This window comes from Ursus americanus, chromosome 21 (genome assembly GCF_024610735.1).
Source record: "Ursus americanus isolate L20-20 chromosome 21, mUrsAme1.1.p, whole genome shotgun sequence".
NCBI classification, from domain to species: Eukaryota; Metazoa; Chordata; class Mammalia; order Carnivora; family Ursidae; genus Ursus; species Ursus americanus.
Window position 1 is genome coordinate 8,127,453 of NC_142147.1, and position 13,504 is coordinate 8,140,956.

The 13,504-nt window shown below is 52.9% G+C and overlaps 1 protein-coding gene across 1 annotated transcript in view; it reads right to left on the reverse strand.

Annotated features, from left to right (window-relative positions):
- ZNF423 (zinc finger protein 423) overlaps positions 1-13,061 on the reverse strand; it is a 321,833-nt gene extending 308,772 nt beyond the window's left edge. Inside the window, exon 1 of the mRNA XM_045806734.2 lies at positions 12,645-13,061. Coding sequence (XP_045662690.2) covers positions 12,645-12,684 — 40 coding nt within the window. The 5' untranslated portion in view covers positions 12,685-13,061. The remainder of the gene's footprint in view (positions 1-12,644) is intronic.
- Between the last annotated feature and the right edge of the window lie 443 nt (positions 13,062-13,504).

The window sequence follows — 13,504 nt, forward strand, 5'->3', positions numbered from 1 at the left end:
GAGTCTGGATTGTCTGGTCTGTAGTAGGGCCCAGGCAATGTTATTCCTTGAAGTGCCTAAGATCATATTAATGTGCAACCAAGACTGGAAATTCACTGCTACTTGAAAATAGCACATAACAGAAAGTACAGTATAGTCAGGCAGTACATCACACTATAAAGGGGTAAAATTACATACGCATGGATATATACATATATACAAATGGGTTCGTGTAAAACCACCACAAAAAAAAATCTTGGGGCGAAGACAACTGCGGATAACCATGCTTCCCTCCAGGGAAGAAAGGGGCTAAATTATTTAAGATGTGTTGATTTTTTTTTTTAAGATATGAATATAGATACCCCAAAAGGTAGGTTACACAGATGGGTGGGGAGCAGGACAGAATGCCTGTGTCTTTACTCACGGCCCCCTCTCCTAGCCCAGAGTCCGGGGACTTCTCCAGCCCCCAGAGAGAGCATGAATGTCTCTGTCGCCTCTTCTGGCCCATGGGGCAGTTGTAAAAAAAGGTAATGCTTATCGGTGCAGGCTTGCCACCTCTAGCGGTATGACTCTGAGCAAAGCAGTTCTGCGCCTGTCTGTGCCTCTGTGAAACTGAGATCAGTCAGAGAGCTGAGGGGAGAACCGGAGGAACACACGGGAAGAGCTGAAGACAGGGTCTGGCACAAGTAAGTCCCTCCATGTGTCCTCCCCAGGGATCAAGGTTGGCCACGCTGGTTGCTCTGGATGGGCATACGTGGGACCCGATCATCCTCTACCCACGTTGTTCCTGGGTTAGAGAAGCACCAGATAACCTGCTCCAGTGATGTTTGGCAAAGCCCCCGGAGCCCAAAGAGCCAAGGGCACCACCAGCTGAACTCTCAGACACCTGCAAAGACACCAATATTACAGTCAAGCCCTTGACGCTCATCTGACGTGCCCCCTCCCACCCCTCAAAAGGGTCCGGAGCAAGGGAGGACCCAGATTCCCCAGAGCTGCCTCTCCAGAATTCTCACTCTGTGGTCACTTTACAAAGTAACTTGAAAAGACCTAACCATAGCTTTCTAGCCTGTTTTTTTAAATATTTTTTATTTTGAGCCCAAATGTCCATCGAATAATGAATGGATAAAGAAGACGTGGTCCAGACATACAATGGAATATGACTCCGCCATCGAAAAGAATGAAATCTTGCCACTTGCAACGACATGGATGGAGCTAGAGAGTATCATGCTAAGTGAAAGAAGTCAGCCAGAGAAAGACAAATGCCATAGGGTTTCCTCAGACGCGGAATTTAAGAAACAAAACAGATGAACACAGAGGAAGGGAAAAAATGAGAGAGAGGGAGGGAGGGAGGGAGGCAAACCGTAAGAAATTCTTAACTATAGAGAAGAAACTGAAAGTTGGTGGGGGGCGGTACGGGGGGACGGGCTAAATGGGTTATGGGATTTTTTTTAAAGATTGATTGATTGATTTGAGAGAGAGACGGCATGCATGTGCTTGTGGGGGGAGGGGCAGAGGGAAAGAATCTCAAGCAGACGCCCCGCCCTGAGCGCGGAGCCCCTCACCAGGCTCCACGTGGGGCTCCATCTCCCGACCCTGAGATCATGACCTGAGCCAAAATCAAGAGTCAAACACTTAACTAACTGAGCCACCCAGGAGCCCCTGGGTGACGGGTATTAAGGAGGGCACGTGTTCTGATGAGCACGGCGTGTGGTATATAAGTGATGAATCATTAAATTCTACACCTGAAACCAATCTTATCCTATATGTTAACTACCCAGAATTCAAATAAAAATTTGAAATAAAAAAAAACAAGAAAAGAAAAACTTTGTATTATTATTATTTTTTTTAAGTGAACTCTCCCCCCAACAAGAAGCTCAAGCTCACCACCCGGAGACCAAGAGTCGCGCGCTCTACCCACTGAGCCAGCCGGGTGCCCCAGCCTGTATTTTTTTTTTTTTTAAACCAAAGCGTCTTGTGTTTTCCCCTTTTTATGTTCCAGGAATTAAAATCCTGAACCATCTAAGGCGGGTAGCTCAGCCGACCAGTTCCATCCCATTTCACAGACAGGGAAACTGAGGCCCACAGAGGGAGCTGTCCTGCCCAAGATCACAGAGCCACAACGCCCACAACCCCAGAGAGAAATAAATCAATCTTGACTCAGGCCTTCAGCCAGAAGGGGCTCTTTCCTTTTCATTAGGAGTTTTATTTAATTGCTAGGTTCCCTTGCAAACACATCCCATCTCCTCCTTCTTGCAAACTTTCCCCAACTCCATATCTCACTCCCAGTGCTGTTCAGGGGCAACGGGTCCCTGAAAGATGAGGGAGGTCCCAAAGGCCATTTAATAAAAGCTGGGCTGCACAGGCCTGGCCAGCACTGAGCTGGCTCAAAAAATGTCCAGTCCGGAGCCCCCTGGGCCATGTGACAGGAAGGGGTGGGGGAGGAGGTGGGATAGGGACTTTATTCAATGAAAAGTTCTGTCTTATTTAGAATTAGTATTAGAATTTGCTCTTAGAGGCGTGCCTGGGTGCCTCGGTCGGTTAAGCGTTGGCCTTGGGCTCAGATCATGAACCCAGGACCCTGGGATCCAGCCCTGTGTCAGGCTCCCTGCTCAGTGGAAAGTCCGCTTCTCCCTCTCCCTTTGCTGCTCCCCCCTGCTTGTGCTCTCTCACTCTCTCTCTGTCAAATAAAAAAATATTTTTTTAAATAATAAATAAATAAATAAAAACGATGTTTTACGACGTAGCACAAGGCCGGGCACAAAGCCTTGGGTCAGCCGTAGCAGCACTCTCCCAGCCAAACCCGCAGTGTGGGGGAAGATGAAGGGGAGAACAGACACAAGGCATCCCCACCCAACCGCAAGGGGCATGAGGGCCCCCAGTGCTCCAGGAGGGGACATCTCTCACTTCCTGAACAGGAACAGGGGCTGACACGAGGTGGAGGGGGCAAGAGAGCCCATCAAAGGTGCCGAGGAAAGGGAAGGGCTGTGGGGGTTAGCCCAAGTCAGCTCCCCCCTCGCTTGTTCACTTGGGAGAGCACTCGCTCATTACTCAGTCACTTGCCCACTACCCCTCACTCACCCACCCATTCACTTATCCCCTCAAAGTTAGTGAGTGTGGGGTCCCAGAAGCCCACCAAGCTGACCATATCCCATAAGTGACTTCCTGCCCCTGAGCGAGTGGGGCAAGGCAAGCTTTGCCAGCTCTCCATAGGGCTGCTCTGGGAGCTAAGGATTTGAGTTACTCCCTAAGGCCCCAGGAGACAGAACCAGGACAAGGCACCTACATTATGGAGGCAGATCGCAAGTTTAATGGAAAAGAAGAATATATGAAACTCAAGCTTAAAAAAAAAAAAAAGGCATAGAGGTAGTGAGCTCCCTGGGAGTGGAAGTGTGCAAGTGCAGGCTGGATGAAACTAAGGATGCCACAAACATACCCAAAGAGGTCTGAATGAAGTGACCTTCGGGTTCCTTTTCAACCTGAGGCTGGCAGGAGTCTGAGAAGTTCAAAGACAAAAGGAGGGAAAGTCTGAATCTTCCGAACATGCGTGCCAGGCCCCAGGCTGGCCACTCTCTCCCTGCGGGGCCCAGGGCACCTGCAGGGCTGTCCTGAGCCCCCAGAACATGCGCACTGCTTTTATTTATTTGACAGAGAGAGAGTGAGAGAGCCCAGCACTCCACAGCCTCCCCCCCCAGGCGACAGGAGCCTGCCCACTCTTTCCATCTCCCCTCCTCTGGGAACCCACTCTCCTCCCTCCCCCTCTCCCTGGGGACTCCCTAGGCCTGGTGACTGTCTCTCCTGGCCCCAGGTTCAGACCTGCAGCCCCAGCGGGCTAGGGACAAAGCCATTTCTCTGGCTATTTGTTGCTGGTGGCTACAAGGTCCTGCAGCCCCCAGGCCACGGAGGTACACCCAGCCTGGGTGCGGCAGCCACCGCCACCCCAGCTCCCTTCCCCAGCCATGCCCTGCTCCCTAACCAAGCCCAGATGGCCAGCACTCTGCCTTCAGGCAGGTAAAATTCAGTGCAACAGGAGTTAGGTAACAGTATGTTTTATTTAATTAGGATCAACAGAAGAGATAAACCTCACAGCAGGATAGGGAATGACAACACTGCAAAAAATAATTCATGCCCAGGTAACGAAAGGACAAATTTCAATTACAGAGAAAACCGGGGGAGAGAAAGGTGCCTGGTACCTCCAAGGAGGAGAACGGTACCAGCGTCGGCAATGCCCACCTGCGGGCCAGAGGTGGCGAGCACTCCAGGAAGCCAGGCGACTAGGTGGTCGTCTCCGAGCAGCTGTCCCTCCCTTTCCTGATGGGTGCGGAGCTGGGGGAGCCAGGGGGTGCTGTCTGGGTCCTGGCGGGCAGGTATGGGGGCCCTGCGGATCTGCCCTGCTAGGGCCACTAGGCAAACTCACACCCAGCCAGGCCCGAACGAATGGTGTCCCCAAGGAGAGAGAACAAATGTTCTAATCCTGACACTGGTCACCAGATCACTCAGCCACTAAGCACCCCCTTGCCCTGCCCCCAGCCCCCGGCCCTGATGAGGTCCCCAGTCCCGAGCCCTGCCCTACCTTTGGGCGTGCCAATCTCATTTCTCACACTAGAGCAAGGAACGGCCCCGTCACATCTCCAGAGTCCCTTGATCTTCTGAGCCTGCTTCCCATGTCTACCCTGGAAAATGGAGCCCTTGAACTGCGTGGCTTCCTCCGACGGGGGTGGGTTGAGACCCCCCCACCCACCAGCACCTGGGTGCTGCCTGAAAATGAAAAGTTCATGGTGGTGATGATTGCAAAACAACGTGAAGGTACTAATGCCACCGAACCACACACTTAGAAAGGGTTAAGATGGTACATTTCAGGTTATATATATCTTACCTTCGTTTTTGAAAGGGGAACAGAATGAAGAGCTCTGAGCCCCTCCCCAGACCAGCTGAGTGAGCATCTCCAGCATCTGGGCCTGGGGACGTGCAATTTTTTTTTTAATTTATTTATTTAAGTAATGTCTACACCCAATGTGGGGCTCGAACTCACAACCCCGAGATCAAGAGGACCCTGAGATCAAGAGTTGCATGCTCTCTCGGCTGAGCCAGCCAGGAGCCCCGGAAATGCGATTTTAACCAGCTTTTCGCTAGAGCGAGGTGACCAACGCGCAGCTGAGAATTCACTCAGCTGCAGGAATCCACGCTCCCCCAAATCAAGGTTCCTCTTACCTTTTCCAGCATAATGCCATGAATTATCTCCATAAATACTTCTTGTGCAAATGAGTATTCAAAACGAGGACCGGCCCAAGTTTCACAGCCCCAGGAAAATTTTTTATTGACATATTCTCCCTCCAGAACGAGCACACCAGCCACACCTTCCTTCCCAGGCCTTGGCTGCATGGACCCCAGACAGCAGAACTCGCCCAAGTGGGCTCCGCTCTCTCTTTCTCTCTCTCTTTCCCTCTCTCTCTCAGCCCCTCACCCCAAGCGTTAGGTGACGGCAGCCCCAGCACCCCCATTAGCCATGAGGAAAATTGCTGTTAAATTAGTGAGCCCATCTACAGAGCCCCATTTTATATCCCAATTCAGAAGATGGCATGAACATCTGCTTTCACTTCAAGACATTAATTTTCAATTATTGGAGAAAAACAAAATTAGTCCTGACAAATTGCTGGCGAGCCCAGGCTCTTGTCTGGTGGTTCATAATAATAACTTCGGGGGCCCACAATTAGTGTCCTCGGACGGAGATTCCTGATGGGTCCCTGTCATCTGGAGTCCGTGGCAGCAGCATCCCGGTCCCCGGGCATTCTCAGGGAACTGCCTCTTCGGGGCCGGTTGAAAGAACTATGGAAGTGAGGTTTTTCTCTTTCTGGAGAAGGCAGGGCTGGGGTGGAGGGGAAGGGAGAGGGTGAACACAAAACGTCCACCCTGATCATTTCCAGCTTTGGACAGATCACGCCCCGCTTCCCTTCCACACGCTTATGTGGGAATGCAAATCAGTCCTGAGGCCTGGGGCGCCCAGTAAAGGCACACTTAGACACCTTAGAATTCCAGGCTGCCATCTTCGGTGGGGGACGGATGGGTGACACGATTCTCTTAGGAGACCCCTTCCACCCCTGCCGGAATGTCATCCGGGATTTCTAAGTCCAAAGCTCAACAGCTCCAGCCTCTGAGATCGGAATGCGTATGAATCTTCTATAACGAAAAAACTGTTTGCTGGGGGTCCCATCAACCCAGGAACCTGGTTCAGCCCGGGTCAGACTCTACAGGAAAAAAAGAAAGAAAACTCTGAATTTGCCAACCTCGAGGACCCCCAAATCCAGAGAACAACCCACTTGATAAGATACTATCAACACTGTAATCTCATTTGATGGGTTTTTTATGTATCTTGGCTGCTGTAGTCACTATATCAATAAGAAGCCACTGAAATGTGAATGAGCAGAAGAATTCAGAGATAATGACGTGGCAATCTTTGAATTTGACTTGTCACAATTGAAACTGGAGTGTGTTTGCCTAGCGAACGCGTTCAGACTCTTGCGGGGGGGCGGGGGGGGGGAGTGGAGGTGGGAGCCAGGTCAAAAAAAAAAAGGAAAGAAAACAAAACAACAACAACAAAGGAAAATTATATCTTTAAGATGAGAATGAAAGACGTTGCTACTTCCAAAGTCAACTCGGTAACTGAGCTCCAACATTGTGTAATTGACTTTGCAAGTAGAACAACAGCAGCGTAACAAAGAAAATGTCAGTGTTTTCACAGCACTAATCTATAACGCTGGGAGGCCCTCCCGCTGTCAGCCAGGGCTGACAATACAATAGCTTTCAAAGGGATATTACCATCATGCTTTTATTCCTGACATCAATCAAGACAAAGAGAATCCTTTTCACAAGACATTAAAAATCAAACCTCTGTACAAAAAGATAGGTAAAACAGCATTCTCCTTAAAGACAGCCACGCAGAGCAATCAGCTAATTGGCGCTCCTTGAAAGAGGTAAAGTATTTTTATTTACTGAGTGTACAACCCCAATCGTTGGCTGCCACCGATCCTGGCAGGTAAGCTATGAATCAAAACTTTCCATCAGCATTTCCCCCACGCCACTCCACCCTCCCTCTCCCATCGTAGGCAGAGGGAGCTGACAGCGCCGAAAACTTCGATTGGGATATAACTGACCCAGGCTTAATTAGTCCATTTTGGGTGCAAAACTCTTCTGATTCCCGACTACCCTGAGCTCAAAATGCCCTTGCAAGCTGACAGGAATCTGCAGAAATTCTCCAATTTGCCAATCCAGCTTTTCCCTGGCTACCCACAGTAATGGGGGGGGCCCCTAACAGTTTTCACGGTATTCTTCTGTCGCGGTTACCCTGGACCGGCAGGTAAGAAAGAAGCCCTGATATCTACGGCAAACGTTTACAAGACATGAAGATGATATTCTTTGCAAACGCCAGTGTACCATAGACGAGGTCCAGGAAAGGTAAATCCATCTTAACCTCAACCAAAGAGTTAACTGAGTCTACACATTCAGTTTAGTGAAAAAAAGGCGGGGGGCAGTGGAGGGACAGTCAGGAAAGCTAGCCACCTTCTGCTTGCGTACCAACAAGAGTTCTTCACGAGTGCATGTCAAAAGTTGGTGCCCCTTCCAGAACCCCGCGGGTCTGGGAGCAGGGAGTTAAGAGGTGTTCGTCATTCTGAGAGTTCATTCTCTGCACACCGTCCAAGCCACTGAAGTCACCCACCCACCCGCCTGCAAGGGGTCCAAAATGCCAGGTCCCCACACCTCTTCGGGGCTTGACAGGGCCACGGGTCTAGGTGGCCCCAGGCCCCAGACTATTGCTAAGGATGGGGGGCGGGGGGGAGGGAAAGTCACTCAATTTCCAGCCGGGGGGTCCCTTTGGAACTCAGGGCCAAGGTGTTTTGTGACTTTTCCCTCTGGTACCTAACAGACCATCTGCCAAAAATATGTGAGTCCAGCCACTCGAAGGCGGAGACGGTACTCTAGAAGTATCTGCAGCAGGAAAGATGGTTTTTTTTTACTTTTCAGACATAACTGTAATAGCTTTCGGTTTATTTTTTAAGTGTTTATTTTTAAACACTATCGGAACAACAGGTGCTGTTCATTTCACGGGCAGAAATGTTAAGAGAGGAGGGAACTGGCCTCAAAAGCGCCCTGAAGAATCCTATCCTCCCACCACCACCCCCAGCAGCCTTTTTCCAAGAGCCAGGCAGCAAGCACGCCCATCCCATCGGCGTCAGTGGCAGGTTCCTTTCGTTTACACAACCAAATGAACAGTTAAGAGAAATCAATGCATCTAATTGCCAGACTATTAAATGCTACATCAGGGGAAGAATTCCACAGCCACCAGCTTAAGAGTTGGCTACCGATACAGCAATTATTGCAACTTTGTATTAGATTGAACCAGATCCCCCTTTGGTCTCCAGCTAGCAGCGCTGTGCTCGAAGATGCTGCACTCTTGTTGGCCCTCTCGGGTTCCTCCGTCCTCCTGCTCCTCTGCTGACACACCGTGGCATGCCACCACAGGGCCGGGGCTGGCCGGGTCCACCGAGTGGCTTTAGGACTGTAAAGTCACCAGCATTTTGCACCTTTCGTTATGAAGGAGCGCTGGGCACCTGCGGTTAGACGTTTAGCGGGGTCCTCCTGCCACAGGCACACAGTTATCTTATTTTATCGCTTATTAAGTTTTTGCAAGGAAACAGGTGTAAGAATCTAAACAGCAATTACTAGCCATAAAAGATGTTTCCTAGAGTAAGACAGGCTCTTCCACTCGCTGGCAGTCGGTGGCTTGATAGAGGAGGGGGCGATTAAAAATTAGGATTAAATGTCACTGCCCAATCCACACAGAAAGCTAAAGAACCTATAAAGGATTTGGTTTGCCCTTCCCACAAGATCATGTACATTTAGCCAAACAAATCTCGACAATTTACACTTGTATGTGGTCTCAGCTGAATCAAGAAACCTGTAACCTCAGAACGCCTCTATTTATTACATCTCAATTATTTCCATGGAAACACAAGCAGTGGCGAACTACACTGTTCCCAAGTCCCCAGACCACCAAATTTCTAAGATGGACTTTTTGAGGAGCTCTGGGCTGGCAGGAGAGGAAGACAGAGAAGGGGAGGGGAGTGCAGAGAAGTCATTGGTGGGGGGGGCGGGGTAGTTTGGGATGTTGGCGTTGGTGGGGGGGGATGCGTGGACACAGCCTGAGTGCTAATTAATACTAAGAACGGTAATTAACAGGCAGTTGCTAGATGGAGAAAATCAACAGTATTAAAATCATTCCAAAGTTTTAAGCCGAGTCTGGGAAAAAGATGTATTAATTTTCCGTATACATAAATAAATAGGCTGTTTCTTGGATCTGCGGACGCAGCGTGGGTGACGGGAGACAGGTTACCAAGTCACCTGATATCATCAGCCAAAATAACATCAGTGAGAAGTGATGAGAACAGCCCCAGAGAATGAGGCCAAAATTATCAAAGGAAACAAATCACCTCACAACTGCCACACCACGCCACCAGGAGACAGAAATGGGGGAGAATGGTGTAGGGAGGGAAAATCGGTCAGAAAATGTGACTTCTGTAACATTCGTGGGGTTTTGGTGTTATTATTATTATTATTTTAATCACAAGGCTTTTGAAAACCAATGAGGCTCTTCTCCCCCTTGTCCTAGTGCCCTGGCCCCCTTCCCTACTTGCTGGGTGTCCTCCCTGGGAGCTGGGTTTTCCAAAGAAGGACAAACAGCCAGAGGGGACAAGTGACCCCACTCCAGAAAGAAGACTGTGTCCGTGAGTGGAAAGTGAGACACCCTCCCCCTGCACCCCCCCGCCCCAGGCCTGTTTTTTTCAAAGCAGCAACGCCGGGGCTTTCACATCACACTTTCTGAGCATCCATTAGAAATTGTTATATTTCTGTCTTTCCTTCCTGCTATGGGCTTTCACATTTCCGAGATCAATTACGAATTACAGTCCAGCGACTTTCACAGCAGAATGCGCGGGCTGGGGAAGTCCGCAATGCCTCCCCGTTAGCCCTGACACACAGCAGTGGAGGCAAGGCGAAATAAAATAAAATGTAAAAGGCACCACTGTTCCTTAAGAAGCAGCTTCAAGCATCTTTAAAGGTGAAGACCTTGTCATTTTCAACACTTGGTGTGGAGCTGCTCACACTCAAGCACACTTTTGAACATTGTCTGAGAAAGGGGGGGGCAGTTCTTGAAACGCAATAAATCCATCCCCTGCTGAAACTCTTATCTATTCAAATTATCCTCTCTCTTAATTCCTCCCTTGATAAGTGGCCACATCGCCACCCTATATTCACCCCAGTAAACTGAATAAAAGGCAAAATGGTGAGAGATGAGGGTCGTAGCTGCTTCTGGAAAATGCAAAGAACCACAGGGAGAAAACAGAGGATCTTAGGCTCCAAGGGCAGAAAGGCACTGTGTGGCTGGTATTTACAATACTTCTCAAAATGCCTACACTGGTCTTGTTCTCACTTTGCTGTCTTTCCCTCACCAATTAGTTTGAATTGTTGGCTATACGTACACACATATAGATTTAGAGAGAGACATTCATTAAAAATCATGTCAAGGCTTATTTCATGAAAGGCTGAGACGAATTCTTGAGTCTTTCTCAGAGATACACAGAGTGGTTTCAGAATTAGGTTTGAGCAACTCTGAAACACCCACCCATCTGTTCACTGCAAATTGCTCTCTACCTTTGCTTTCTGTGCCTGGCCTTCCAAAATAAGGAGGTTCGGAGCCACAGACTGAGGCTAGAGGCAGCTAAGCTTTGCATCTTCCTTTATGAAAATCCTACTCCTATACACAGATTTAACTCAAAATCAACTGCCTAAGTTAAATAAAACTGTTTTCCCAGCCACAGATCCTGAGTCCACATTTTCTTCTGGGCCACCTTAAGTGGCTCTTGAAACAGTGAGCAGTGAGCCAGGGAAAGAGAAAAGAAATCAAATATTTCAAGCCTCAGAGCCCTTCCTATTCAGCAAAAGGACAAACATCTACCATTTGCCTGTCCCCTTCTTGGGGGTCTCTTCAGTTTCCTTGTGCCTCGATCAGAACACCTTCTGGATCCCCAATTCTGAGCAGCAGGCCAGGTTACCCCAGATTGGGATTCCTGCCACGGTGAGGGGAACAAGACCAACTTCTCTCAAGGAAAAAGAGGAAAGGGAGCAGCTGCCTTGCTGAGACTCTGGACTGAGTTGGTCTGCTTCTAAGATGACAGGGACAGTCTCTGCTCAGCCAGGCGCCCTGGAATCGGCTGGGACTTTGGAAGGAGAGCAATGGCGGGTGTCTCACGACCCTCCTTGCCAGATTCAGTCCCAGCCTTTCCAGCCAGGAGCAAGGCTGGCAGGAAGGGAGCGGGGGCCCCAGCGCCTTCCCGCAAAGGCCTCCAGGAAATGAACTTTTCAGAGTAGAAATGGGCTCGGGCCAGAGGTCATCAGGGGAGTTGGGAGAGGACAGGAGCCTTGGGACTTTTGGCTCCAGAGACCTAGCAGCTCTCATCCTGTCCCTCCTCTGTCATCTCTCAGCTCGACCGGCCTGTCGGGCACCCACCCGAGGCGCTGGAATCGGGACAAAGCAGCAGGCGAGGCCTGGAAAGGCCAGTCAGTGGGGAGACAAGGGCAGGGGAGGGGCTCCGTCGCCTGCGCGAGGCCTCTCCCTGGGGCCTCTGCTCTCCAGGGGCCCCCTCTAGCCGGGGGCCTTGATGGAAACAGAAAGGAAAGCAGAGGAGACGAATGGGGGGGGGCGGGGGGACGCGCAAGCCGTTTGTGTGTGTGCGTGTGTGTTGTGTGTCCTCACTAACGTGTGCACTCCGGGGACCCGACACAGGAAGCCGGCCTAGGTGTCGAGGACGTGCGTGCCCGGGGTTGGGTCCCAGGCGCCCTCCACCGAGGGGCTAGCGCGGCGGCCGCTGCGCTCCCCTGGGGACCCGCGTCCTGCCGGCGCTGCGCAGACAATGAACTCCTGGCGGAGGCTCCCGGCCCGGTTGGCCTCGGTGGAGGAGGCAGGAAGTGCGGGGGCCCGGGCCGGGAGCGCGGCCCGGGCAGGGGACAGGGAGGGGGCGCCTGGTGGCCGGGGCGGGGACGCGGCGCCCAGGGCGCGCGCAAGCTCTGCCCGCCGCCCTCGGCTACGGCGTCCCGGGGCGACGAGGCGCGGGGCCGAGGAAAGGCGGCAAGGCCCGGGGCCCGGCGAGAGCGGCCTCGGAGCTGCCGGCCTCCCGGGCGCCGGTCCTCGCCGCCTCTTCCTTCCTCCCGCCGCCCGCCCGCCGCCGCCGAGATTCGCAATCCCCGCCAAGTCAGGCCCGCACCCCTTGATTGGCCACGCGGGCCTGGGGCCCGCACAGAGGGAGCGGCGAGAGCCCCTCAGCGGCGCCCCCAGGCCCGGGTCCCCGGCGGGCGGCGGCGCCGAGCCCGGAGAGGGTCCGGGCGGCTAGGGTGTCCGCGGCGTGCCCCCTCCGCCGCCTCCGCCTCCCGCTCCCGCTTCCTCCTCCCCCTCCTCTTCCTCCTCCTCCGCCTCCGCCTCCTCCTCCGCCGCCGCCTCCTCCTCCTCTCGGCTCGCTCGCGCGGGTCCCCGGCCGCCCGCCCGCTCGCCGGTCCCTCCTCCCTCGCTCCCTCCCTCCCCGCTCGCTCGCTCGCGCCTCCGCCGGGCCTCGCTCGCTCACCTTTCACCGAGCGCGGCTTCGCCTGCTTCCGCCTGGACATGTCCGGGGCTCCCGGCGCTCCGTCGCCCTCCGCGGCCGGCTCCCCCCGCCGCCCCCCGCCGCTCCGGGCTGCCCTTCTCCCCCTTCTCCTCCGCCTGCCTCTCGGAAACTTTTTTTTTTGCAGCCGGGTCGGCGGCTGCGGGGAGCGGATCGTAGGTCCGGGGCGGCCTCCCTGGGGGGGACGGCCCGGGCCGGCCGAGGCCGCTCGGGGGCGGGGGGAGGCCCGGGGGCCGCGCCGGAGCCCTGCCTGTTGCAATGCGGCAGCCGGGGGCTCTCGGTCCCAGCGGCGGTCCCAGCGGCGCGGGGAGTCCGGAGGCCACTCGGCCGAGCCGAGTTATGCAAAAAAAAAAAAAAAAAAAAAAAAAAAAAAAAAGCCGCCCCCCTCCTCCTCCCCACCCCCCGCCGGCCCCCGGCCCCTGCGGCCCCCTCCCTCCCTCCCCCACCCCACCGCCACCCTCACCCTCCTCCTCCTTCTCCTCCTCCGCCCCTTGCCGGATTTTTGTGCAAAGTTTGCAGGCGTCCGGCCACGCAGCCGGTGCGGAGCTCACAATGAACCCATCTGAGGAGGGGGGACGGGGCTGGAGTCGAGGGGGTCTCAGGGGGGGTGGAGACCGGGAGGCGGTCGGGAGCGCGGAAGCTCAGCACCCCCCGGAAAAAAAAAAAAAAAAAGCCTTCAAATTATCCCCTGCCGCACAAAAAAATAATAAATATTAATGGCTTAAAAATGCCCAAACGCCTGGTTTGGAGATTATGATGGATGGGGGGGGTCCCTCAACTCAGCCTACTTGGGGGGGCTCGAAACGGCCGCAGTGGCTCGGAAG